This window comes from Antechinus flavipes, chromosome 1 (assembly GCF_016432865.1).
Source record: "Antechinus flavipes isolate AdamAnt ecotype Samford, QLD, Australia chromosome 1, AdamAnt_v2, whole genome shotgun sequence".
Lineage (NCBI taxonomy): Eukaryota > Metazoa > Chordata > Mammalia > Dasyuromorphia > Dasyuridae > Antechinus > Antechinus flavipes.
This window is the reverse complement of record NC_067398.1, coordinates 167446675-167472343: the sequence shown is the minus strand read 5'-3', so window position 1 is coordinate 167472343 and position 25669 is coordinate 167446675. Positions and strand designations below refer to the sequence as shown.

General features: G+C 33.4%; 1 protein-coding gene across 1 annotated transcript in view; it reads right to left on the bottom strand.

Annotated features, from left to right (window-relative positions):
• The window catches only part of ATG10 (autophagy related 10), a 315023-nt gene that overhangs the window by 97384 nt on the left and 191970 nt on the right, over positions 1-25669 (bottom strand). Inside the window, exon 5 of the mRNA XM_051992929.1 lies at positions 15843-15981. Coding sequence (XP_051848889.1) covers positions 15843-15981 — 139 coding nt within the window. The remainder of the gene's footprint in view (positions 1-15842; positions 15982-25669) is intronic.

Below are 25669 nucleotides of genomic sequence, written 5' to 3'. Positions count from 1 at the left end.
AGTATTTCTCCTAGTGACATCAACACTCAGTTCATCTGGTTTCCCATGTTTAAAATCTTGGTGTTAATTTTGACTTTTGCTCTACATCCTTTTTATCCAATTAGTTATCAACTATAGTTGATTATATCTTCACAATAACTTACATCTTTTCTATATTTCCACTGTTGTCAGTCTAACTTAGGCCCTCACTAATAACACCTTACCTGTTCTATTCAAATAGAAGAAAGTTTTACTCTTAATTTTCTAATCTTTCCAGAACAACATTTCTGTACATTTTTATGAAGTTATATGGTCATATGATAATCCTCTTCAAAATCTTTCAATGGCTTTATTGCCTATGGAGTAGTCTTTGATATGACATTTAGAGCTAGCTACAATCTCATACCACCCTATATTTCTACCTTTATTTTATATACTATATATTAAACTAGACTTTGTTATTTTTGTTACACAACTCATGCTTACCACCTCTATGTTCCCATTATTTCATATGTCTGGAATACTATTTATTTTCAATTTCTAAAGGAAACCCAACATTTATTAATTTTTTTTTTAGGCTTAGCAAAGTTTTATTTTTTTTTATGATAGCTTTTTATTTACAAGATATATGCATTGGTAATTTTTCAGCATTGACTTGCAAAAAACCTTCTGTTCCAACTCTTCCCCTCCTTCCTCCCACTCCCTCCCCTACATGGTAGGAAGACCGATATATGTTAAATATGTGAAAGTATATGAAAACCCAACATTTAAAGTCCTACTCAAAAACCACATTCTCCATGAGATCTTTCCTTTTCTTCCTTGTTGGTAATGAGCTTTTTCTTCTTGAGTTTCATATTATATATTTGTCTTATGCAGGGTGTTTTGGGTTTTTTTTTTTGCATTTTGTATGCTAATTAACTTGATATGTGTTATATCCCTCTACTAAACAAGAAGTAACATCAAGATAGGTATACAGTATCATATCCATTTTGTATCTTCCAGTTTCAATCGCATGGCTTTGTCCATAGTAAATGCTTGATGAATATTTATTAATATGGGCTTTTTTGGTTTTTTTCCTATACTTTGTTATTTCACCATATTTCTTTTTACACTTTTCTCAATTTGCCTTTTCTACTCTAGCCCTTTTATTTGCTGTCAGACAATATTATTAATCAATTAACCCACAAGCATTTATTAAATCCTACCAAGAGTCACTAGAGATATGCAAATAAAGAATAAAGTAATTTCTATTTTCAAAGAATTTTCAATTTTCTATGATATTTCTTAAATCTACATGGTTCAATAAATAACTTATTTTCATATCTCCAATGAGCTATTTAGATCTGAAAGTGTCCTATATTTAATTACTTTTCATGTTTTTCTTATTATCTTTTACTGTCTGCTTCTGAAATTTCATCTTAATACCCTGATTTTCTTTTTTATCTGCCAAAATTCACATTCACTTTATTTGCATGATTTTGACTAGATTTTCTTGTTTAAAGAAATATTATTGGCATACATGAAATATCTTAAAATAGTATCTAAGTAAATATCATCTAACATACCAACTGTGTTTTTTTTTTTCATTCTGTGCCCACTGTAAAAACTAATGGAATTAATTTTCTTTTTAAACACATATATTAACTAAAATAAATATATTTATATTTTCCTGTTGGATATAATAGTATATGAAATCATTTCTTTTACAAAGCTTTTCATCATTTTTACATCCCCTTTTCCATAATGTTCTTGTAGTTGTTTGGGAAAATATTAAAATAATAAGAAATAAATTTGATTCCCTTCCCTCAAATTCTATTTGCAGTATTTTCTTTCAGCCTTTTTAACCTTCTTTTGTCTCTGTAGGATAGAACCATAATTCCTCTTAGTTTAGTATGTAAATGGTAATTGAGAGCCTCAGTTCTTTGTTGATTTTGTTGGTTGCTATCTTGTTTTATTCTTGTGCTAGCTTAAGCCTATTTTCTTGTTCGGTGAAGGTACTGTTTATTTTTGAGACTGGTTTATGTGCTCACAGTTATCTTCTATATTCTGTTCACAAGATGACAATCATTCACTTAAATGATTTTGTTTGGCTATTAGAAGTTTTTTGCAAAAGCCACAATGTCAATAGAAAATACCTACAGCTATTCTCTGTGAGCTCTTCAAAAAAAAATCTAATTATGCTGAAGGACATGAGAACTTGGATCACTGCTACCTTTACTTCAGAGAACTGGGAGTGAAACATGACCTTCCTTTTCCCAGAGGAAATCAGTAGACTTTAGGCTGGGAATGAGACATTACATTGTCATATATAGCCCACATATGGTTGTTTGCTTATTAAAGTTTAATTATAAGGGAGTATATGGAATAGTACCTGGATGGAAGAGTACAAAGGGAAGTTTATAAAGTGCCACAAAAACTAGGCAGTATTGGAAACATGAAATTAAATATAACAATACTTAAAAAATAAGCTATATGTAATAGAGATTTGTGCTGTCATTTCTTATACTTTTTTGTTATTTATATATTGAAATGTCAGGTTTATAATAATAAAATAATGCTAAATTTATAATAATAAAAAATAAAATTCTAATTTAAAAAAGGGAGTGTTGTATGGTGATGATGGAGTGGGGAGAAGACTAGTGACTGAAAAATAACATTTTTTTGAATCATCAATAAAACATTAAAAAAAAAACTTGAATCTAATTACTATCTACTTAGTACTTCTTCCTACCTTTTTTCCTCTCATAATAAACAAAAATTTAGAAGTCTCTTCCAATCTTTTAGATTTTCTACTGTTTCAGGCCCCCAATAAGGTCTTATAAATAATTAATTTCTTACTTTTCCTCTCTTCCTTTCTTGCTACTTTTATGGTATTGCTATTTCCACATGTATGTTCCTTTTCTATCTTCTTCCAAAGCATTTTGTAAAGGAACAATTTAAATTCCAAACAGAAAAGCCTATATTTGATCCTGGAGATATTATGAAATTTAATGAGAAACTACTTTCTTTTCTTTTTCCATATAACTCATAATAAATTAACAAGTATTTCTTTTAAATAATTATTTTAACCAGGAGGAGAAACATGATATTTTTCAATAAACTGTTTTCAATGCCTGAGCAGTAAAAGACAAACACATTTCACAATTTCATCTTCTGCCTAACCTTAGCTTAATGGTAAATCCTTTTACATCCAGATCACTTATTTCCCTGAGGGATCCTTATTCTCATAGTTGGACTGATTCTATAACTTCTCACTGAACTCTTTTTTAGCCTCTCCAATCCATTTTTTTCATATCCTGGCTCAGGAAACTAGAATGGCTCCTTATTATTATTGTTATAGCAAATTACCTTCTTGCCTTTTTTTTTTTTTTTTTTTTTTGAGACTGGATCTGCCTCTCTCCCCTAAGCTGGAAGGCAATGGCCACTCATGTGTCTGATTCTGAACCTGATTACAAAACTGGTTTGGATGCTTTAACCTATTCTCTTTTACAGGCTTGTTTACCTCTCCTCAGGCATCCTGGTGGTGCTTTATTTCCCATATTGAGGCTGGCCTTAGGAAGGAATGCTCAGATTATAAAGAAATTTAAATGCCCAAATTACCTTCTTGCCTTTTTTTTTTTTTTTTTTTTGAGACTAGATCTACTTTAGCCCCATAGCCACTCAGAATGCCTGAATTCAAGCAATCCAACAGTCTGCAATTCATCCTGTAGAGGGGCCAAAGATCCACCACTATACCCAGCTAAACTCTATACTCTAAAAATGCTTTTCAATCATAAGACTGACAAACCAGAATATCACTTCTCTAATTTTTGACAGGAGAAACCTTTCCAGGGATTAGAATAATAATGTATGCTATGAACATGATCTTTTAAAAAAAATTATTATTATAGCTTTTTATTTACAAAACATATGCACGGGTAATTTTTCAACATTGACCCTTGCCAAACCTCCCATTCCAACTTTTCCCCTCCTCTGTAAATAGCAGGTAGTCCAATACTGAACATAATCTTCTTAGATATGACGGTTCTTGGGAAATTTAATTGGCAATCATATGGTTTTTTTTATAAGAAATTTGAATAGCTTTAGTGGTAATAGATAGTAGAGAATTATCCTTGATCCACTTAAAAAAACAATTGTTTTTTAGTGATTATAGGTTTATCAAATATAATATCTCTCTTTCATGAACAGTTTAGAATAAATACTGACAGGGCAACTAGGTGGTGCAGTGGATACTGCCCTGAGTTCAAATGCCACCTCGGACACTTATAACCTGGGTTACTCTGGGCAAGTCACTTATACCTGATTGGATCAAAAAAGAAAAAAGAAAGAATAAGTACTGATACCTAATATCTTTGGTATGGTATTCAAAATTCTCAATAGACTAGATTATATATTTTATTTTATTCTTACTATTGCCCTCTCACCAATCCTTCATTCTAAATTAGGGTTTCCTAATTGCTACCCTACTTCAATAATGTTTATTTCAACTTCCAAGAGTATTTTTTTTAATTTTAAAAATCATATTAACAAATCAATAAGCATTTATTAAGCAACTAGTGTGTTCCAGACACTGTATTAAGTCCTGGACATACAATACAAACATAAAGAAAAATTGTCCCTTTCCTCAAAAAGCTGACATTCGGTTAAGAAAATACATAAAAGGAAATTGAAAAGCAAGAGTTGTATGTTTGTGGGGGAGGGCAGAGGAGTTGAGGAGGAGACTAAAGAATGCAGGTTGGAGATAAATGAAGACATTAGTGGTGTAGGCATCCTTGGGGGAATTGGGCTAGAGAGGAGAAGGGAAGGAAAAAAGGAAATTTTCGTGATCAATTCATTGTATATTTAAAAGAAATAGCAAATTCTATGTAACACACTTGCAGTTTCAAGTGTGATAATCTTTTTATTATTCTACTATGTTATAGAAATGCTTGTTTTATTTCATAAATTAAAAATGAACTTAAAAAAAAAAGAAATTCTGGAGAAACCAGAAAATCAGAAGGAAAGGCCAAAGGTGTATAGGATGTGACCAATATATTTTCTGTTTATCTAATGAAAAGCCCTCCTCATCCTACCTTATATAACATACACCTTATATATAATCTAACATTTATCAGTTTTTTCAAGGCCCATCTCAGGAGTGATCTCTTCTATCAAATCTGTTTTTAGACATTTAAAATAGGGTATGGAGTAAGTTCTAGAGTCTAATTAATAATTTTATCAATTTAAGGAATTTTAATATGCATTAAAAAAGGGGGGGTTTCTCAATCAGCAAGATGATTTCATTCAGTAAGATCTGCAGAGACTTACATGAACTGATGCTAAGTGAAGTGAGGAAAACCAAGAGAACATTATACACAGCAAGGTAATGTTATATGATGATCATTTCTGATGGATGTGGCTCTTTTCAACAATGAGATGATTCAGACCAGTTCCAATGATCTTATGATGGAAAGAGCATCCAGAGAGAGGACTGTGGAGACTGAGTGTGGATCACAACATATTTTCACTTTTTTGTTGTTGTTTGCTTGCATTTTGTGTTCTTTCTCATTATTTTCCTTTTTTGATCTGATTTTTCTTCTGCTGTATGATAATATAGAAATATGTATGGAAGAATTGCATATGTCTAACATATATTGGATTACTTGTCTAAGGGAAGGAATAGAGGGAAGAGAGGGAAAAAATTTAGAACACAAGATTTTGCAAGGATGAATGTTGAAAATTATGCATATCTTTTGAAAATAAAAAGCTTTAATTTGGAACTATGCTCAAAAAGTTATCAAACTGTGCATACCCTTTGATCCAGCAGTGTTACTACTGGGCTTATACCCCAAAAAGATACTAAAGAAGGGAAAGGGACCTGTATATGCAAGAATGTTTGTGGCAGCCCTCTTTGTAGTGGCCAGAAACTGGAAACTGAGTGGATGCCCATCAATTGGAGAATGGCTGAATAAATTGTGGTATATGAATATTATGGAATATTATTGTTCGGTAAGAAATGACCAAGAAATGATTTCAGAAAGGTCTGGAGAGTTATACGAACTCATGCTGAGTGAAATGAGCAGGACCAGGAGATCATTATTTACTTCAACAACAATACTATATGATGATCAATTCTGATAGACCTGGCCATCTTCAACAATGAGATGAACCAAATCAGTTCCAAGGGAGCAGTAATGAACTGAACCAAATACACCCAGCAAAAGAATTCTGGGAGATGACTAAGAACCATTACATTGAATTCCCAATCTCTATATTTTTGCCTGGCTGTGTGTGTGTGTGTGTGTGTGTGTGTGTGTATTTTAAATTTCCTTCACAGGCTAATTGTACAATATTTCAGAGTCCGATTCTTTTTGTACAGCAAAATAACGGTTTGGACATGTAAACTTATTTTGTATTTAATTTATACTTTAATATATTTAACACATACTGGTCATTCTACCAACCGGGGAGGGGGGAGAGGGGAGGGGGAAGAAGGGGAAAAATTGGAACAAAAGTTTTGGCAATTGTCAATGCTGTAAAATTACCCATGTATATAACTTGTAAATAAAAAGCTATAATAAAAAAAAGAAAGAAAAGAAAAAGCTTTAATAAAACAATTTTTTTTAATAAAAATAAAATAAAAAAGGCTTTCTGAGTCCTAAGAGAGGCAAAATGTAGAGTCACAGCAACACTCTATTGGAAACAGACTGAAGAGATTGAGGAATAAATTGAAGAGAACAGCTCCCTAAATGATTAAAAAGTCAACATACATTTTTTAAATGCCTTTTGTATGCAACACATTAGACACAAAGAAATACAAAGTGTTTTGTGTTTGTGTGTGTGTGTGTGTGTATGTTTGTTTCATACCCTTTCTTCCAAGTCATTCCCCTAACTTCCACCTCACTCACAAAGATACTCACAAAGGAGGCTTGCCTACAAAGTATTTACTGAGTTGAACTACTAAGATGCAATTTCTTGCCATGCTCCTTTTTAAAATACATAGTTGGCAATCTTCTGATACTTTTGAAGCTGGTTCTTCCCTCAGGAATCTCTATTTGTCTCAAGTTTAAAAGTCAAGTACTGTTCTCCAATGGATGCATTGTAACCTAGTCTCTAGGTAATAGGAAAAGGGAGAATGTGGATTTCAGGAAAGATTCCCCCAAAAGAGATTCCCTCTGTTGGCCTCGTTTTTTGGCCCAATTTTGGTCCTAACTCTCAAACTTAGAATCCATTGCTACAGGACTAGTAAGTTCCTCAATGGACCCTGCTGTTTTTATACAGAGCTCTCAAGGAAAATGAATAATTCTCTTAGCCAACTATAAGACATTTCTGTAAGGTCACTGGCCAAAGCCTTATCATTTTTTCAAACTGATATAAAGATTTATTCCCACATTGTAGAATTTTGGAGGAAAATTCCTTAATATGAATTTATCCTTTATGGTTATATTTACTCCTGCGAATAAATTATTGATTAATTCTGTAAGTCCATTTTTACCTGAAGTAGAATGAAAACCCCAATTCCTCATATTGGTTACTTATGGCTCTTGTGATTATATTAATTGAGGTAGGGGAGGGAGGAAGAGATGTTAAGCTCTTTCTCTTAAATAAGAAATGATCCTTGCCTCTCCTCCCTCGCCCCCCACAGAATTTATATTCTAGCAGGGAATAAGAAGAATATATACATAACTGGAGTGCATAATAAATGTAAGGGAAACACATGACACCAAACATCACTGCAGTCCTGGAGGGAAAGTCACTACAGACATCAAGGACTAGGAAAAACTTCAAGGAAAAGGTGACATTTGAAAGAAGGCTTTATTAAGAATGGGGAATAAGAGTATATGATGTTATCAATAAAAGAAATTACTGAAGCCAGATTTAGGGAGAAAATCTTAAGTTCAGTTTTAAGTATATTGAGTTTGTCAGTGGGAATGCAGAGTAACTCTTCCTTGTAAGAAACTAGAAATAAATGTGGGTCTGGAGCTCAGGACTTGGGGCTTGCTCTTCTCATAACCAATCCTTCAGATCTCCAGAAAGGGAGCTACAATCAGGACACTAAAAAGGTTACCTAGATATAAAGTAATGGAGATTCTAGGACCTACTGGCCTTGTAACATCATCAAAATGATAGATTTTTGCCCCTTAAATGGTAAGATTTCCTCCCTGTGACTCATACATTATCCAAAATCTTACTTCCTGGGATTTCAATAAACTTCCAAACCATTCAGCAATAATTTTCAAACACTACAATTTTCACTGAAGCTTATATTATTCTCTAATTGTTTCCTATATGTGAGAGCTGTCTTCCCAACATGATTATAAGCTCAAGGACTGAGACCACATTTAATACATCTTTTGTATCTCTTATAGTAGCTAGCAAAATCATGGAGAGAGCAGGCACTTAATATACTCTTTCTGCTTTGTACTTCTGCTTTTCTATGAGTTAGTATCACAGGATGTCAGAACTTTAAAGGGCATTACAGATGATGCAGTTCAATTCTTTCATTTTATGTATGAGAAAATTGAAGACCAGAGGTGAAGTAATTGCCCCAGATCAAACAGCAACTTGAATCTTGCACAGCCTTCTATCTTTACAATAAGTTTGCCATGTGTCATTGTCAATGAAATGCACATAATTAAAAGTCACTGTCTGATAGCTGCTATTCATTTTTGTATTACTCTGAATCCAACATACTATTTTGTATATAGTAAGCACTTAATAAATGTTGGTTTGAGTTCAACTGAATACATTACAGTGAATTTTAATAAGACATGCTAATCTCTGGCTGAATTCCTAAACTTCTAATTATATTCAAGTAGGATGTAGTTCAAGTAGGATTAGTAATCAAAGTTACTAATGATGTCTCTTTTTATTTCAGAATAAATTGACTATATAAAATACAAACATATTATATTGCACACCTAGACTGGAGGAGTAGTTTTAAGTGTCAGTCTGGAAAAGCTAACTAACAATATAATAATGTGGTTCCTCCTACGTCTTTCATTTTATTTTATTTTTTCTTAATTATGTGTAAAAAAAAATCCCTTAATATTCATTTAGAAAAAAATCTTTAAATTCCAAATTTTCTGCTTTCCTTTTTCCCCTCCTAAAGGAGATAAGCAATTTGATATTGATTATACATGTAGTCTTGCAAAGTATTTCCATATAAACTATATTGAAAAAGAATATGAAAACCAAAAAGAAAAAGAAAAACAAGAAAAAAAGGCTTAAAAATATGTTTCAATCAACATTCAGATTCCATCATTTTTTCCATTGGAGGGGATCAGCAATTTTTTTATATTTTATCAGCTTTTTATGGAATTGTCTTTGATCTTTGCACTGCTGAAAATAGCTAAGTCATTCACAGTTGATTATGTTACAATATTGCTGTTACTGTATATACTATTCTGCTTTTGCTTACTTCACTTTGCAGCTATTCATGTAAGTCTTTCCAGGTTCTCCTAAAACCAGCTAGCTCCTCATTTCTTCTAACACAACAATATTCTATAACAATCAAAAAGCGTATTTTATTCAGCCAGTCCCCAAGTGATGAACATTCCCTCAATTTCTAATTCTTTTCCACCACAAAAAGAGCTGCTCTAAATATTTTTGTATATTACAGGTCCTTTTCTTTTTTTGTTTATAATCTCTTTGGGATACAGACCTTGTAGTGGTATTACTAGCTCAAAGGGTATGCAATTTTATAGCCCTTAGGGCACATTTCCAAATTGCTCTCAAGAATGGTTGGATCAGTTCACAACTCCAATAGTGTATTAGTGTCCCTATTTACACTCCTCCAAAATTAGTCATGACTATATGTAGCTTTAATTTTTTCATCTGAAAATTGTCTATTCATATCCTTTAACTATTTATCAGTTAGGGAATAACTTGTATTCTTATAAATTTGACTGTTTTTTTATATATTTGAGAAGAGGCCGTAATCAGAGAAACTGGCTGGAAAATTCCCTCTTCCCCCACTATCCTACTTTCTTTTGTAATCTTGGCTACATTTGGATCTGTTCGTGCAAAACCTTTTTTAATTTAATCAGATCAGAATTATTCATTTAATATTCCATAATGTTCTCTATCTCTTATTTGGTCTTAAATTCTTTCCTTAAATTCCTTAATTAAATTCCTTAAATTCTTTCCATAGATCTGACTCCCCTAATTTTCCATATTCCCCTGATTTGTTTATAATATCACCCTTTATATCTATCAATGATCTCTTAACTATCAAATTCAATAACTTTTACTCTGTCCTAATTGTTCCTGATCCTTTTGAAGTATTGGACACTATTGGCCAGCCTCTCTTCCTAGATACTCTCTTTTCTCAACATTTCAGACTTTGTTCTCCTATTTCTCTGGCCACTTCTCATAGATCTCTTAGATCTTCATGAATGAAAGACTAAATGAATGAATGATAAAGTTGTATTAACTTATTATGTCTAAGGTCTATAGGTAAAGCTTATGGATACAAATATAAGGACTTGTCCTAAATGTGTTTACTTTCTATTACAAGAAGAAAAATATAAAAGGGAGGAAGAGAGCATTTGTGCAGCTATGAATTACAAGAAAATGATTGTGAGATCTGATAATGGACAAGATAAGGTAAAAGCTTACCTATGAAAGCCCAGGTTGTTCCAAGGCAGAATCTAAGTTTCCATTGGGATAGAAATGACAAGAGGAGGAATAAAAACTGTTCATCCACGTCATTTCCCCAATTCCCCTTCTCTAATTCTCAATCTCTGTTTATCTACTTATCTTGCTATATATTAACACTTCTAGGCCTAGATGAACCAACAGTCAAAATATCTCATGATATTTAAGATATCCAGGGAATTAATACAAATAAATGAGAAAAAGAACTATTCCCCATTAGATATTAGACATGAACAGATAATTCTAAAAAGAATAAATCTAGATTAGAAACAATCACATGAAAATATCTTACAAATCAAAACATGTAGTGTACAAAATATAAAACATCTTAAATATTTATAAACATTGCGAGGGAAAAAGAAAGAACTGTATAAAAATAATTTTATCTGAGTTTTCCCTCACTCTGTTGGCCAGGAAGTGACTACCTAGGAAAGGGAGAATTTTTTAGAATCAAGTCAAAGTTATGAGAATCAAGGGCCACAATTATGAAAATGGACCCAAAGTTATCTGATTATGAGGTGGAAAAATCTAAATTATAATAACTCTGAAGTTCTACTTCAGAATAGCAAAGTTGACAAAAAATCAAAATTACAGTTGTAGAGGGAGGAGGACAAACCTACACAATGCATTATCAGTAGAGCTGTGAACTGGTTCAACTATTATGGAAAGCATCAATCCCTCTACAGTCATTAAACTTACTGTTTTGACCCAGAAATACCACTATTAAACATACCTTCCCACAAAAGAACAAAGACACAGGGAAAAGATTCTTGTATACAAAAATATTTATAGTAGCCCTTTCTGTTGCAGCAAAGAATTCGGGACAAATATCTGCCCATCAATTGGAGAATGGTTGAGCAAATATATAAATGATTATAACTGCATCATAAAAAATGAAGAAAGAATTGATTTCAGGAAATATAGTAAGACTTTTATGAACTTATAAAGATTGAAATGAATGTAACCAGGGGGACAATTTTTACAATGACTATAATAATGTAAAAACTACTATGAGAAATGTGTGAATTTGTTTCACTATTCTAATTTGTGTTTAGGGTGGACTTAATTTTTATAGGACAGAGTTGTAGGGGAGATTGAAGGATAGTAAAAGTAATTAAAAAAAAGAAGAAGAAACCAAAAAAAAAAAAGATCATTATTGACATTTTTAAAAAAAACACACACAGAAGAGAGCAAAAGGAAATTGATAGGAGGAATACCCAAGAAGGAAGTGTTAATACTATTTGTAAAATTTAATATATACTTTAAAAAAATAAGATATACAAAATAGAGATTCATGGTTTCATATGATTCTTGTTCTTTTTTTCTTTTTTACTAAATATGGAAATATTCATATCTGCTAATTTTAAAATTCATAATAAAAACATAGAAAAAAAATTAAATTCACTAGATCAAAACATCTTACTAGCTATAGAATTATATCTCTACTTCCTTTCTCAGTCAAATAAAAGACCATTTATATTTATTTGTGCCTCTACTACCTCTCCTTTTATTTCATCTTTTTAAAAGACTAAATCCTCTGTAATCTGGCTTCCCACCTCATTGCTGAAGTGAAACTACTTTCTCCATCATTACTAATGATCTCTTCACTGCTAAATTCAATGGACTCTTTATATGTCAAGGATTCTTTAAATGAACCATCATATCATTTGAAATGAGAGGTGATTTTGCCTCTTTTTATTTGTATTTTTCAATTTCCTTTTCTTGTGATTGTGATAGCTAGCATTTCAATCAATTAATCAAACAGTCAATCAACAAGTATTTATTCATCATCTGCTATAAGCAAGGCACTGAGTTAGGTGTTCTAGTTAAAAACACAAGAGTAAGATAGTCTCTACTCTCAAGGAGATAAGAGGGAATTTTGCATACACTATATATGTATATATATATGTTTGCATGTATATGCGCACGCGCACGTGCACACACACACACACACACACACACACACACACACACACACACCACAGAGAGAGGTTTTGATCTAGGCAATCACAAGAATTGTGAAAGAAGCCAAAAGGCAATAGAAACAAGTTCTGAGAAGGAATCTTTAGGTGCTCTGAGGCAGGGATTCTATTCTCTTCTTCCTGCCTCCTCCCACATTCTAGATGGGAGAGGAAGATGGGGGTCTGCCAGGTACTAGTTCAGAGCCGAAGTTTATAGCCTGAATCATTCTTTACTGTGTCATATGTGTATGTGTGTGTGTTTGTGTGTTATCTGACTAGTTTTTTTTTTTTAATTTACTTTATTTTTTTTTTTTTAGGATCTTCTCACTTGATACTATTTTTTTTTAAATTATTATTCCTGCTTTGGCTCTAGAGCTGAGGTTCTTAACCTTTTTTTGTTTTAGGGACCCCTTTGGCAATTTATTGAAACCAAAGACTCTTTTTTCAGAATAATGCTTTTAAGTAATGGGGGGAAATGCTAAATTTCAGTTTAAGGTTAATGAAATCAAGGATATGATCTTTTTCCATCGAAATTCACAGAGTTTGTAGACCCCAAGTAAAGAAGCTTTGTTTTTAGTGCAATTTTGACTTGGCTGAAACCCTTCAAGTTATCATCTTTCCCAGAGTAATTCAGCCTTTCAAAGCTACACTGTATTAAACTAATAAATTATAAAAATGACTTTTATTGGGATTAGTAGAAAGGGGGTCTTAATAATGATTCTTTCTATAATCTAATCTATGTCATAAGATTACCAATATATGATTGTGATAGAACACATATGAACATTAAGATATTTTGCCAAGAATATGGAAAAGTATCCTAAAAAAAAAAAGGATCATTTTATCATACTAACAATTAGATGCAAGAGAAATTTCAAACATCTGCACTCAAAAAGTTGAGATGCACTGAATGATCTTTTAAGCAACAAAATTAACCCCCATGCTGGAGGTTTGATAGCTAGCTATACTAATTAGTTTTAGGTTTTAAGTTTTAAGTTCTCGAGTAAGTAACACAAAAACTCTTGACTTTTCATTAAAGGAAGGAATTAAGGGAAGGATGGTGGCCACCTTGGAGATTTCAGAGAAGGTTATTTCCCTATTTGCTAAACAAAAGAATGCATAAAGCAGCAGCAATCAGTTAACATAGAAATTATAAACAGACTGATGTGATTTAAAAATGAGGATTCCAGAGTAAAGGGCAATCCATTTTTAGAATATTCTCCAGATTGATCTTCAGGTTAGGCAAGGTTGAGGAGAAAGGAGAAATTATTTATATATGCTAAAGGGAATAACTATTTCTTCAATATTTCTCCATGACAAAACACACTAAATGCTTTGTAAAAAATTTTTTAAAAAAGAAATTAGACATTTCAGGTATCTGCATAAATACTAAATAAATATTTTGAAATGAAGGGTAGATAACTAATAGCTATCCTTTGCTTTGCACAAAAAAGAGAATACTTCCAAAAAAAAGAAATGACTTGAATGGTTCATTTCTATTAGACATAACTGGAGGGCATTTTAAAAGTACATAATGAGAAACCAAGAAGCCTCATCTTGTTCTAGGAAAAAGAAAAACATAATTGTGAAAGATCTGAGGAAGTGTAAAAATATAATTTAAAAATGCAATGGTACTTGCAAGAACACTTACTCTTCTGCACTGTAAGGGGAGCTGTTGACACATAACAAGGAGCAGGGCACATGAGCTCAGCCACCAGCTTCTGCAATACCCACTTCCAGCTAGAAGCAGTCATGTTTCAACACCTCCGATTCCCCGATGCTGACAAGCTAAACAACTTGTTTTGTCTCTGGGAGCTCTTCTCTGGTGATTAACTGCTTATGGTGAATACTAATTACATGGAAGTACAGTACTGTGGCAACAGCGCCCTACTTCCTTTACCTGCTGCAGCCCCCGCACTCTCAGGAATACAGAAAGCGCATCCAGGGTGAGGGGCAACTAAACCCAGAAAAAAGCCATTTCTCCCCATTAAATATATTTGCCTTCTCTTCCTTCTGTAAGGTAACACAACTTACTGACAAGAAAGCTTCTTTAACCTTTTGACTACAAACACGGATATAATTACAACAGGGTGAGCATTTTAAATGATTGCAATAACCATAAGCGTAACTCTGCAGCATGGAGTCTGTGAATTAGTGAACTCTTATTGTGTCCTCAATTCCCCATGTCCCATGTTGAAAATTTACCCCAAATTGTCACTTCTTAGAAACTGCACCTCAGATTAAAATCTTCTCACCAGGGAGTCTATGAGAATTTGTTCTCGTGTTTTAAATCCTAAGTGCTTGTTAAAACGCCAACACTGCAAAATTAGAGACCATTAAACAATATAAGGCAGCAAGTGATTAAATCTACCAAACACACATTCAAAGCAACTTAAGCTACTTTTTAATTAAAAATAAAATATCACTGGCTAAATTCAGATGTCTTAGCTATTCAGAAAAAAAAAAAAAAGTTAGAAGGCTGTTCAAAATGCAAAATACTCCTGATATTGCCAGGCAAGACAGTGGTGGGGTGGTGGAGGAGGGTGGTTGTTAGAGATGGAGGGATGGCTCCTCCTTTTTCTTCTGCTAGGTGTTATCACTATGGTTGACCTGTTTAGTTTGTGGCTATCCAGGAAGGAGAAAAGGCAGTGCTGCAAAATGGAGAGTCCAAGTGGCTGCTGATTAAATAAGCTTTATTAAAAGAGGCCTCTGAGGAGACAGTATATTCCACCCTCTTGGCAGGGGAGGGAGTTAAGTAATAGCAGCAGAGGTAGCTAGGCATTGAGTTACTAGCTATATTGACATGGAGGTTAGAGAGGGGAAAAAAATTGACAGATATTATAAAATATCACTCAAACTGATAAATCACTGAAATCAATGAAGTAAAGGATTGTTTGCTTTTAAGTTTATTAAATAATTTGAGCTACAAGACATTCCCCTCCATAAAGTTTAAGTTAACATTGTAGCTTTAAGTTGTTTCTACTTGTTTAAAGTAAAGAAAAATGGCCAGGAGGCTTAGACAACCATGGGCGGAATGCCAACAATCTGAACATCAGACTTTTTCAGGCTAAGATGATATCATCTCTGAAGTCCTGATACTCATTCTGAAGCATGAGGAAAAATACCACTAAAATTTTTACCATACCCAGAGTTTTCTTATTTTTAGGAATATTTGTGACTTTCTAAATGATTACTTTCAAAATATTTTCCCACTATTTTATCTAAATAGTAAGAATGTACTCTTCATTTCAGGTATGGTCTCACCTAAAAAACTTGCTCTGAAGTACAGTACAGGTACCCGATAGCTGCAGGAGTATAAAACATGGTATTCATATCGAATCACTTCTGCTGCTGCAGTGAGCCCAACCACTTCGGAGTCATCAGAGTAGAGCTCAAAGTCTTCCTAAAACAAGCAAGGAAACAAAATGGACAAGTGTCAATCAAAAGTACACTAACATGGTGGGGATGGGTGTTATGGGGGAGTCTGTATTCTATGCTGCTTAACAATTAAGTAAATGAAAGGCAGTGAAATAAATAAAGGAGAGGTCTTTTTATCATCAGTATTTAACACATTAATGAGAAAACATTAGCACTATATAATTCAAGACTACTTTTGATTAATAAGTTTGGTATAAAGTTCAATATAAAGAAACAGGGGGAAAATATATTTCATCTGCAAAGCTTGCTGACAAAATCTGACTAATATGATAGCTATAGAAACAATCTTCTTCCTTATCTGTTGCATATAAAAATGTCTTCCACTTGGAGGTAGGTGAAAAATAATCTTTAATAGTTTACTGTACTTGCCAAAGGTTCATTGGCTGCAAGAAGAAAAGTTCCTACTTCCATTTTTAGTTGATTTTTTAGATATGTTTCAAAAGCAAAGATGAATCTTTGTTATTTGTTTCTATATATCATCAATATATAACAATAATTTATTATATAGCATGAATAACTTATCATATATCGTGTTTCTATAACAAACCTTGATTTATAAAGTAGGCAAATATACTCTAAGATTAAATAGAATTTTATGATTATGTATAAAGGGATTTTTAGTAGTCATACACATTCTTATTATATATTACTATTTACCATTTATATTTTAGTTTTTGATGAAAAATGTAATTTAGTAATTTACCTTTTATTCTATATAATGGAACAAAATCAATTGAACTGAAATACATTTCCCCCTTCCATTTCCCATGTACATCTTCTTTCTGAAGAATTCCCTTCAGAAGTAATAATGAGGTAGAGCAAAGAAGTATTTCAAAATATCAAAAAATCACAAGCAAATAAAAAAAGTACAAGGAAATATTCTAAGTGTCATCAGTCTGAAATAAGAATTTATTCTCAGATATCTAAAGCCATCTATGTTATATCCAACTCTTATTGCCTCCTGTTATTCTTCATTCATAATTGAATAATTAAGGATTGTAAGGATTAATCTTTTTGAACACTAAACTTGCTTACCCCATGTTTTGTAAGCCCCAGTACTAGATTTTTCAATTAAGCAAAAAATTAAAATGTTTAGAGAAATACCATGGCGGTTGACAGAGTTCTGACTCTTAAGAGTCAGAAAAACCTAAATTCTGATCTGTGGGCAAGATACTTAATCTCTTAGTGCCTCTAGAAAGTCCTTTAAGAATATAAATTTCATTAAAGAAGTTTCTGATCTACATCAGTGGATAGCTTCCGCAATGGGAGCTTTTTACATGGATGAAATCAGAAGCATGGATACCATTTACCTAGGGGGAAAAAACAACAGAGAAATTTCTAAAAGGCAGTAGATGAGGAGCAAGGCATAGGTAGGATCACATGATCTAAAATTCCACAGAAGAAATTGGTTCAAAGGTGATAGAAATGCCAAAAAATGGAATTCAAATGACACAAGTGCTGAAAAAAAAGAGAAGAGTTCAAAGAAACAAATGTGGATGCACTGGAAACTAATAAACCAATGGAGATGTTTTCTAAAGTCATATACAGAGAATAGAAGAATATAACAGGTAACAAAAAAAGAAACACAAAAAAATGGCACAGTCCAACAGAGGAATGGCAAAGATACCAACACTAAGAATATACATGAATTGAAGATCAATGCTGTGAAGTAAAGAACTTTTTTTTTGTTTGATTTGGTTTTATTTTAAGCTATATTAGGGTTAAGAAAAAAAAATGAAGGAATAGTTCCACTATTCATAATGGATAATATAATGGCAATGGCAAAAAGAGAAGACAATACTATTCAAATTTTATTTTGTTTTTATTCTCTTTTCTAAGGAAAGTACTTTTAGCTTGGGAAGGGAGAACAAAAATGGTCAACATGGAGTTAAAAAATCAAAATAAATGTGAAGATGTAAAGAAAGTACCTAGCTAACCTATCTAGCTTCATGTGGTCTAGTCACAAAATCTTATTATCAGTGAGCCAGTTACAAAGAAAGGGCTAGATGAGAATATAGTTAGAGGGATTCAAAATAGGTTCAAAAACCAGACTTAAAAAATAATCATTAATAGATTGATGTTATCTTAGAAGGCGATCTAGGGTAAGCTCTCAAGGACCTGTTTTTCATCCTTTCTTTTCAGCACATTTAAAAATTACTAGGAAGAAGGCAAAAATAATGTGAATATCAAATTTTAAGATGTTATGAAGCTGGAGAGATAGTTAATATGTTGGAACCCAACAGGTTATAATACTGGGCCAAATCAAATAAGATTAATTTTAATAGGCAGAGATGTAAAATCTAATTTACTTGAGTTAAAAATAAATCCACTGTACAAAAAGAATTTTGGGGAAGGAGAATAGATATCAATTTGTGTAAAAAAGATGATTTAGGGTGGGGAAAGATGTAGGACTGCATGTTCAATATGAGTTAAACAGTGTGACAGTTTGTCCTAAAAGTCAGTGTTATATTAGGATGACTTAAAGGGCTACTGTATCCCGAATAAGGGACGTGATAATTCTATATTTTGATCAGAGCATACACGGAGTATTTTGTTGAATTTTTGTCTCCATGTTTCAAAAAATCCCAAGCACTGAGAAGAAAGAATATATACATTCAGAGAAAGGTGATGAGGATGATAAAAAGATATGGATCATGCCAAAGGAGGATCAGTTCAACTGTATTTGTTTGCACCGCAGAAGAGAATGGAGTGGAGGGGAGAATCATTATAAATCATTAAAATAAGTGAGGGTTGTAACAAGGAACACAGCTTAACACTTGTCCCATTTGCCCAAAGGCAGAATTGGGTTTTAGGGGAAACTTTCTAACAATTAGAGCTGTCAAAAAATGGAATAAGATGCCTCAGGAAAAAGTATGTTACCCCCTTCAGTCACGAGTTTTGATGGAAAGCTGAACAACCAGACAAATACGTTATAGAAAGAAATTTTATTTATTTCTACATGGAGTAGATGTTCTTTGAGATCCTTTATAAGTCTGACTGCATGTCATTCTATGAAATAAGACTTCCAAGTATTAAAAGAATGAAAAAGAATTTAAATAATTTTCAATTTTCTTTTGATATAATTTTAAAATTGCAAGAGCTCTTGGGAGTTCTCTAAGACCAAAAGTTACAGAAGTATTAACTGAATTGAAAAGTTTTTCTTCATCTTAGAATAAATCATAGGTCTAGTCCTTATTTCTATTTCCCATAATTTTAAAATACATGTTATCTCTAATAAATTCTCAATTATGTTTTGAATATAAGTAATTGACTAAGTGGAGAAGCTAAGTAGCAAAGTGCTGAGCCTAGAGTCACCTTTTTCAGTTCAAATCTGGCCTCAGAAGCTTACTAGCTGTGTGACACTGGGCAAGTCACTTACCCCAGTTAGCTCTAATTTCCTGATCTATAAAACGAGCTAAACAAGAAAATGGCAAAACATTTTAGTATCTTTGCCAAGAAAACTCCAAATGCAGCCATGAAGAGTCAGATGTGACTGAAAATGTTTGAACAACCACAACAAACTGATTAAATAAGATGCACGTTCATTGTAAAAGCTTCCTCTGAACTAAAAAATTTGGGGATGGGACAGCTAGATGATACAATGTAAAAGGCATCAGTCCCGGAGTCAGGAGGACCCAAATTCAAATCGGATCTCAGTCACTTAACACTTCCTAGCTGTGTGATCCTGGAAAAGTCATTTAATTCCAACTGCCTCACCAAAAGAGAGAGAGAGAAAGAAAGAGAAAGAAATTGGTGGATCCCAATTCTATGATAACCGTTCCATCTCTCTACTGCAATATCTAGCATTATGTTAGGTATCAGAAGTACTTTACTATAATTTCTTTATATCCAATAAATCTCAGTACCTAGCATATCAAAATACTGTTTGTTGAACCTGGCAAATATCAGTTAAGTAAGGAAATCATTAGATGGAGCCAGGACATCAATATTAGTTTAAAAAATCATGTATTTTGACATTGTCCAGCTATCAGACATTGTCCAGCAAAGCATCACACTGGAGGTCAGGGATGAACCTTTCTTAAGGAAACGAACATTCCCATTTTTAATTAGCATTCACACTAATAATGGAATATAATGGAATGGAAAGGGCTTCAGTATATGTATATTTTTCCTGCCTTGCTAGATGATTGTAAGCTCCTGGAAGGTTGTCCATTAAAGAACTGAAGAATATCTGAAGGAAGACATTCTTTTATCAGTCTTAAATTTAAGTTCAAATTCAAATATTTATTGAGCACTTTACTATTAGGCAAAGCACTATGCTAAGCATTGTAGAGAATGCAAGAATAAGCAAACACAATTTCTGTACTCTAGGAACTTACACATTATTGCTACAGTCAGAGAGACAGGGAAGATATGCAGAATTCATGTTTTTTAAAATGATTTTTTTGAGGAAAAAGGATATACTGGCTTAATCTTTACTCATATAACATTTCCTTAATCCCTATATTTTGTTGGATAGTGTTTTTGTAGAAGCTAAATGAGAAGGTAAAGAAAAGTAAGATAAAGGTTGGTATATCCAGAAATAGATTTAGTTAGCCATTCTCAAGAATCAAAATAAAAAGGTAAGATATGTTGAGAGAGCTATTTTCTTTGGTTAACTTTGCTGGGCTAGATTGATAGATAACTATATTCTTCAAAAGAATCACTTTATACATATATATACATATATATACACACATATAACTATATATTTGAAAGAATCACATATATATTTATATAAAAACTATATCCTTTGAAAGAATCACTTTCTCCTATAAACTAGTCTTTTTTAAAAGGGAAGGAAGACAACATGTGATTAATTTTATTAAAACAATTATGAAATGAATAAAACAATTCGTTCATGATTTTTTCAGTTCCTTCCCAATTTCATTTGTACTTTATAATCTCTTCAATAGTAAGTTCCACTTTTCTGTGTCATAAAACTTAAACCAACAGAAGGTCATCGGAACTTTGCCTAAGAATACTGACATAGGATGGGGGAAGGGAATGTTAGTTAACTTGGAACAGAGCAGACTAACCTGCATATACTCCCACAAAAGGCTAAGGATCAGTGGTAAAGACAATGGTTAAAACCTCTGGATGCCCCAGAGTCATTCATTTTCTCTCCACTCATCTCGACAATTGTCCCAGATTCTAGAATATAGTTATAGTTTTTGTTATTGTTCAGTTATAGTTCTGCTGTACAATAATGTTTCTATTTTATTAACCATTAAAAAGGCCCTCTGACTATTTCTGTGGCCTTAGAGTAAACAAAGAGTATCATGAGAATAATTCACAATATTTTACTTCATTACAGATCCATAACATCAACTGCATGTAGAACATTTGTGTCAGATAGTTTTCAGCATCTCAAACCAACTCACCATATCCAAAATTATACTGATTATTTTGGTTATGTATAAGTCTTCTTCTCCTTCAGAATTCTCTATTTCTACTGAGGTCATTAGCATCCCTACAGTCACTCAAGTTTGTACACTCAAGTTTGTAACCTCAGGTTCATCCTTGATGCTTTCCTCTTCCTTATTCCACATATCAATTGTATCTCCTATCAATCCAATCATATCTTCATGATATCTCTTGAAAACATCCCTTTTTCTTTACTCACAGTTGCCACATAATTCAGGCCTTCACCACCAATAGCCTGTACTACTATGAGTTGATTTTTCTTCCAGTATTTCACTTCTCCAAATCACCTTCCACATTTAGGCTATCATCATTATTGCCATTAGCAGTAACAACAGCAAGAAGCATGTTACCAAGTGCCTATTGTGTGCCATATATTAAGTGTTGGGAATAAAAAAAAAAAAGGCAAAAATTCCATTTCTCTCAAAATATTCTTCCGTTTTACACAGGCCTGACCAGTTCATAACCTAACCTAAAAGCTTTTTATGGCTTCCCTTTGAATTTGGAATGAAATACAAATTCCCCAGGATGGCACTTAAGGACCTTCACAATAGAGCCCCCACCTACCTAATCTGCATTATTTCATACTTGGCACACTTTTTATGCACTCATTATCTAAATGATACTACTAGCTATTTCCCAAATGTATTGTTCCCTTTTTTATCTCCATACTTTCACATGGACTATCCCATATATATGATGTGTTTTCTGGCTTATTCATACTCAAAATTCTTCTTCTTGTTTTTTTTTTTTTTTCCCCCAAAGTTCAATTCAGTAAATGTTAGCTCTGTAAACTTTCCCTCATTCTCTCTCTCTATCTCCTCAAGTAATCTTACATTTAATTGTGTACATATTGCATGCCTTCATTAGAATGTACATATCTTGAAGACAGGGACTTTTTTCAGTTTGTCTTTTCCCCCTAGAATATAGTACAATCCCTCCCTTATATACATACTTGATTATATTATTTTTATTACACTGAAAAGTCAATTTAATACTAATCACTAGAGAGTGATACTTGATACAAGATAAATCTACTGATGATCCCATTCAAAGAGGTAAGGGTAACTAAAAAAGTAGTTCCAGGACACAGAACCTAAGAATACAGAGGCTTCAATAAATTCCTATTATATGTACTATTAATAATAATGTATTTGACCCCATTAAAGAGAGCTGGTTACTTACTGTAAGTCACAGAGGAATGCTCCAATACCATTGATAATATATTTATGATTACTAACAGTAAAGTAACATAAGAGAAGCAACATAGTATCAGCATACACTGCTTGGGCTTCTCCTGAGAGGAACAATCTACCAACTCCCAGGCAGAAGTGAAGAAATGCTCTCAGTCTGGCATGTTCAGAACACGTGCAGGGGAGTCAAAGTTAACCAACATATATCTAGTGATGCTCTGGGGTTCATTATTAGCTCCGTGATTCCTAGACACTACTTTCTTTAAGAAAGATAGTTCAGGAGATATCATTCGCCTGAAGCATTCTGACTGAATGAAAAAGACTCTCTCCTCTCATTTTGTGCCCCGAGACTATAAACTCTCTGGCATGAGCACAATGTTGATTGGTCATGATAGCACAAACCTTGTTTAAGAAAGCATTATTATTCTGGAGAAAACCATAAGCAATTCTTTGATAGATGAAACCTTAGAGAAAATTTTGTCGACTGATTCTCTAGTTATTGGTATTGAACAAGGCATAAAAACAGGGAGACATATACTTACTAAACGCCTTCACTGCTGTCATGGAGGATGTCCATGAAATTTATGATGTGCTGATTCATGGGTTTAGAGCTGGAAGGGAACTTAGAGGTCATCTGACACAACCTCCTCATTTTATTTATCTATTTTCAACACCCTCATTTGACAGATGAGGAAACTCTGAGGGAGAGAAAGATAAAAGGACCTGCTCAAGGCATAAATAGCAGGGTCTGAATTTGAATTGATGTCCTCTGAGTACAGATGCAGGACTCTTTTCACTATACCACACAGATGGAAGAGAGAATGCCTAAAGTGAGTAAGGTCCTTTATAGGTTCTTGTTTTCACATACTAATCAAATCAAGTCCAAGAATGCCCTAGGGCCTCCTCAGTAAAATCCACAGCCATTCAAAGGAGCTGGTTTAGCACCCTGTTGTGGGGGTTAGATTGGAATATACATACATACATACACATACAAACACATACTTGTGCTTTGTGTAACATAATACCCATACGAAAGTCTATATGCACATATATATATAATCCCATTCACTGTGGGGAAAGGAGGCAATAGAGGCCACTGAATGCAACACTTGCTGAGTTTCTCCCATCATTTCCAGGGGGCTGAAAGACTTGTCACTTTAGGCTGACACAGAAACTGTTTCATTCCTTTGACAGAATCAGGGAGAGGGGGACACATCAAAAGATGCACTAAATCAAGAAGAGCCACGCAATGCACTCTAAAGGTAAAGGCAATTTCACTCTTACTGTCTTTTTGTTTCCAGAATGGATGATATAGAACATTCTTTGGTACCTCCCTGTGAGACAGGGAGAAAGAGTAGCTTTCTCTTTTCTTGGTAGCTGATTGTTGGTGGTAGCTAGAAGATAGGCTCGTCTAAGTCTACATCATGATCTCAAGGTCCTGGCTCCCTCCCTGTTTTTGTGGGTGTTTTTTCCCCACCTCTGAGCAAAGGTAACCAAATAGCAATCTCAGGTTGGCCTATGAAGTAACCTCGTGAGTTCAAAGAATCAGGGAATATTAAACCCTTCAATCAGTCCTCACTATAGTGCCATCACCACAAGCACTCTTAGAAAAGAAGATAAACATCAACAGGAGAATAAGTCCAAGAAAGAAAAGGTTATAGAAGTTATTTCATAATGCAGAATAAAGGCTAAGGGAATGTTTATTCAATAATCCCACTAAGAGTCTCATGCTTTAATGTTTTAAGTTATCACCCTTTTAGAAAGGTAAAAGAGTGGTTAAAGGTTACCATATTATGTTTTAAATATGGTAAGCATTTCTTTTATATAGGAGAAACAAAGAGTTCTCCTATGCCTGCTCTCTATTATTCATTGATGACCTTTATACTCCATTTTTGAGGAGCCCAAATATGAGCCAAATCTCAGTTTTAAGTGATTTGTTCCCAGAGTTCTTGAGCAGAGGTACAAAGAAAGATTAATTAGCCTAAACCCTCTCGTTTAGAGTCCAAGCATCACAAGTACTAAATCAGGTATTTGCATGCACCAAGAGCTAGAACCATTTCATACAATCAATCAAAAAAAATTTTATTATGTGCCTGCTATGTAAAGCACTGAAGATACAAAGACAAAGAATGACACAATCCTTACACAAATGGAGCTTACATTCTATTGCAAAACACACACACACACACACACACACACACACACACACACCCCCCATAAATATGAAGTGAATAAAGTAGTTTGGGTGAGGATGAGCACTCCAGCCCCCTTAGGCCTACTTGGTCTGTTGTTAACCACACTGGAAAAAACCTTCTGGTTGAAGAATACCTATTACCTAGATTATGGCATGGATTGCATGGTTAGCCCAACAGGCTGGTTTGCATTGGGGAAACTGTACAACACTTTAAATAATCCCAAATTATTTTCTGGCAAAACCAAACCAGAGATTATCTTTTTTACATCAATATTTTCCCAATAATACTATATAGTGCCAAAATCAAAGAAAACCATCATCTCTGGAAAATCAAAAATTGTAGGTGATCCGAAGGACAATGAAGAGATGCATATAGCACATGTCACGAAGAAAGTGTGGAGCTGGAAAATAAAGTGGGCTGGTCAAGAAATAAGAGTAAGAGGTAACATGTGGAAGCCTTAGTAATGCATTATTATTTCTTGAATATTAAAAAACCTAAAGGAAAGGAAACTAGGTGGCACAGTGGATCAAGTTCTGGGACTAGAACAGAAGACTCAGCTTTATGAATTCAACTCCAGTCTCAGAAACTTAACTACCTGTTTGCTTCAAGTCTTCAACTTAAAATGAGCTGGAAAAGGAAATGGCAAATTAGTCCAGTATCTCTATAGAGAAAACCCCAAATAGAGTCATGAAGAGTTGGACACAACTGAACAATATCAAGAAAGGGTCTGAATCAGACAGAATGAGAAAGAATAGATGGATTGTAATCTGTACTTTTGAAAAAGTAAGTATATTGATGAGCTACCAAAATATCCAAGTATTCTAGAGAGGAATAGAAAGAG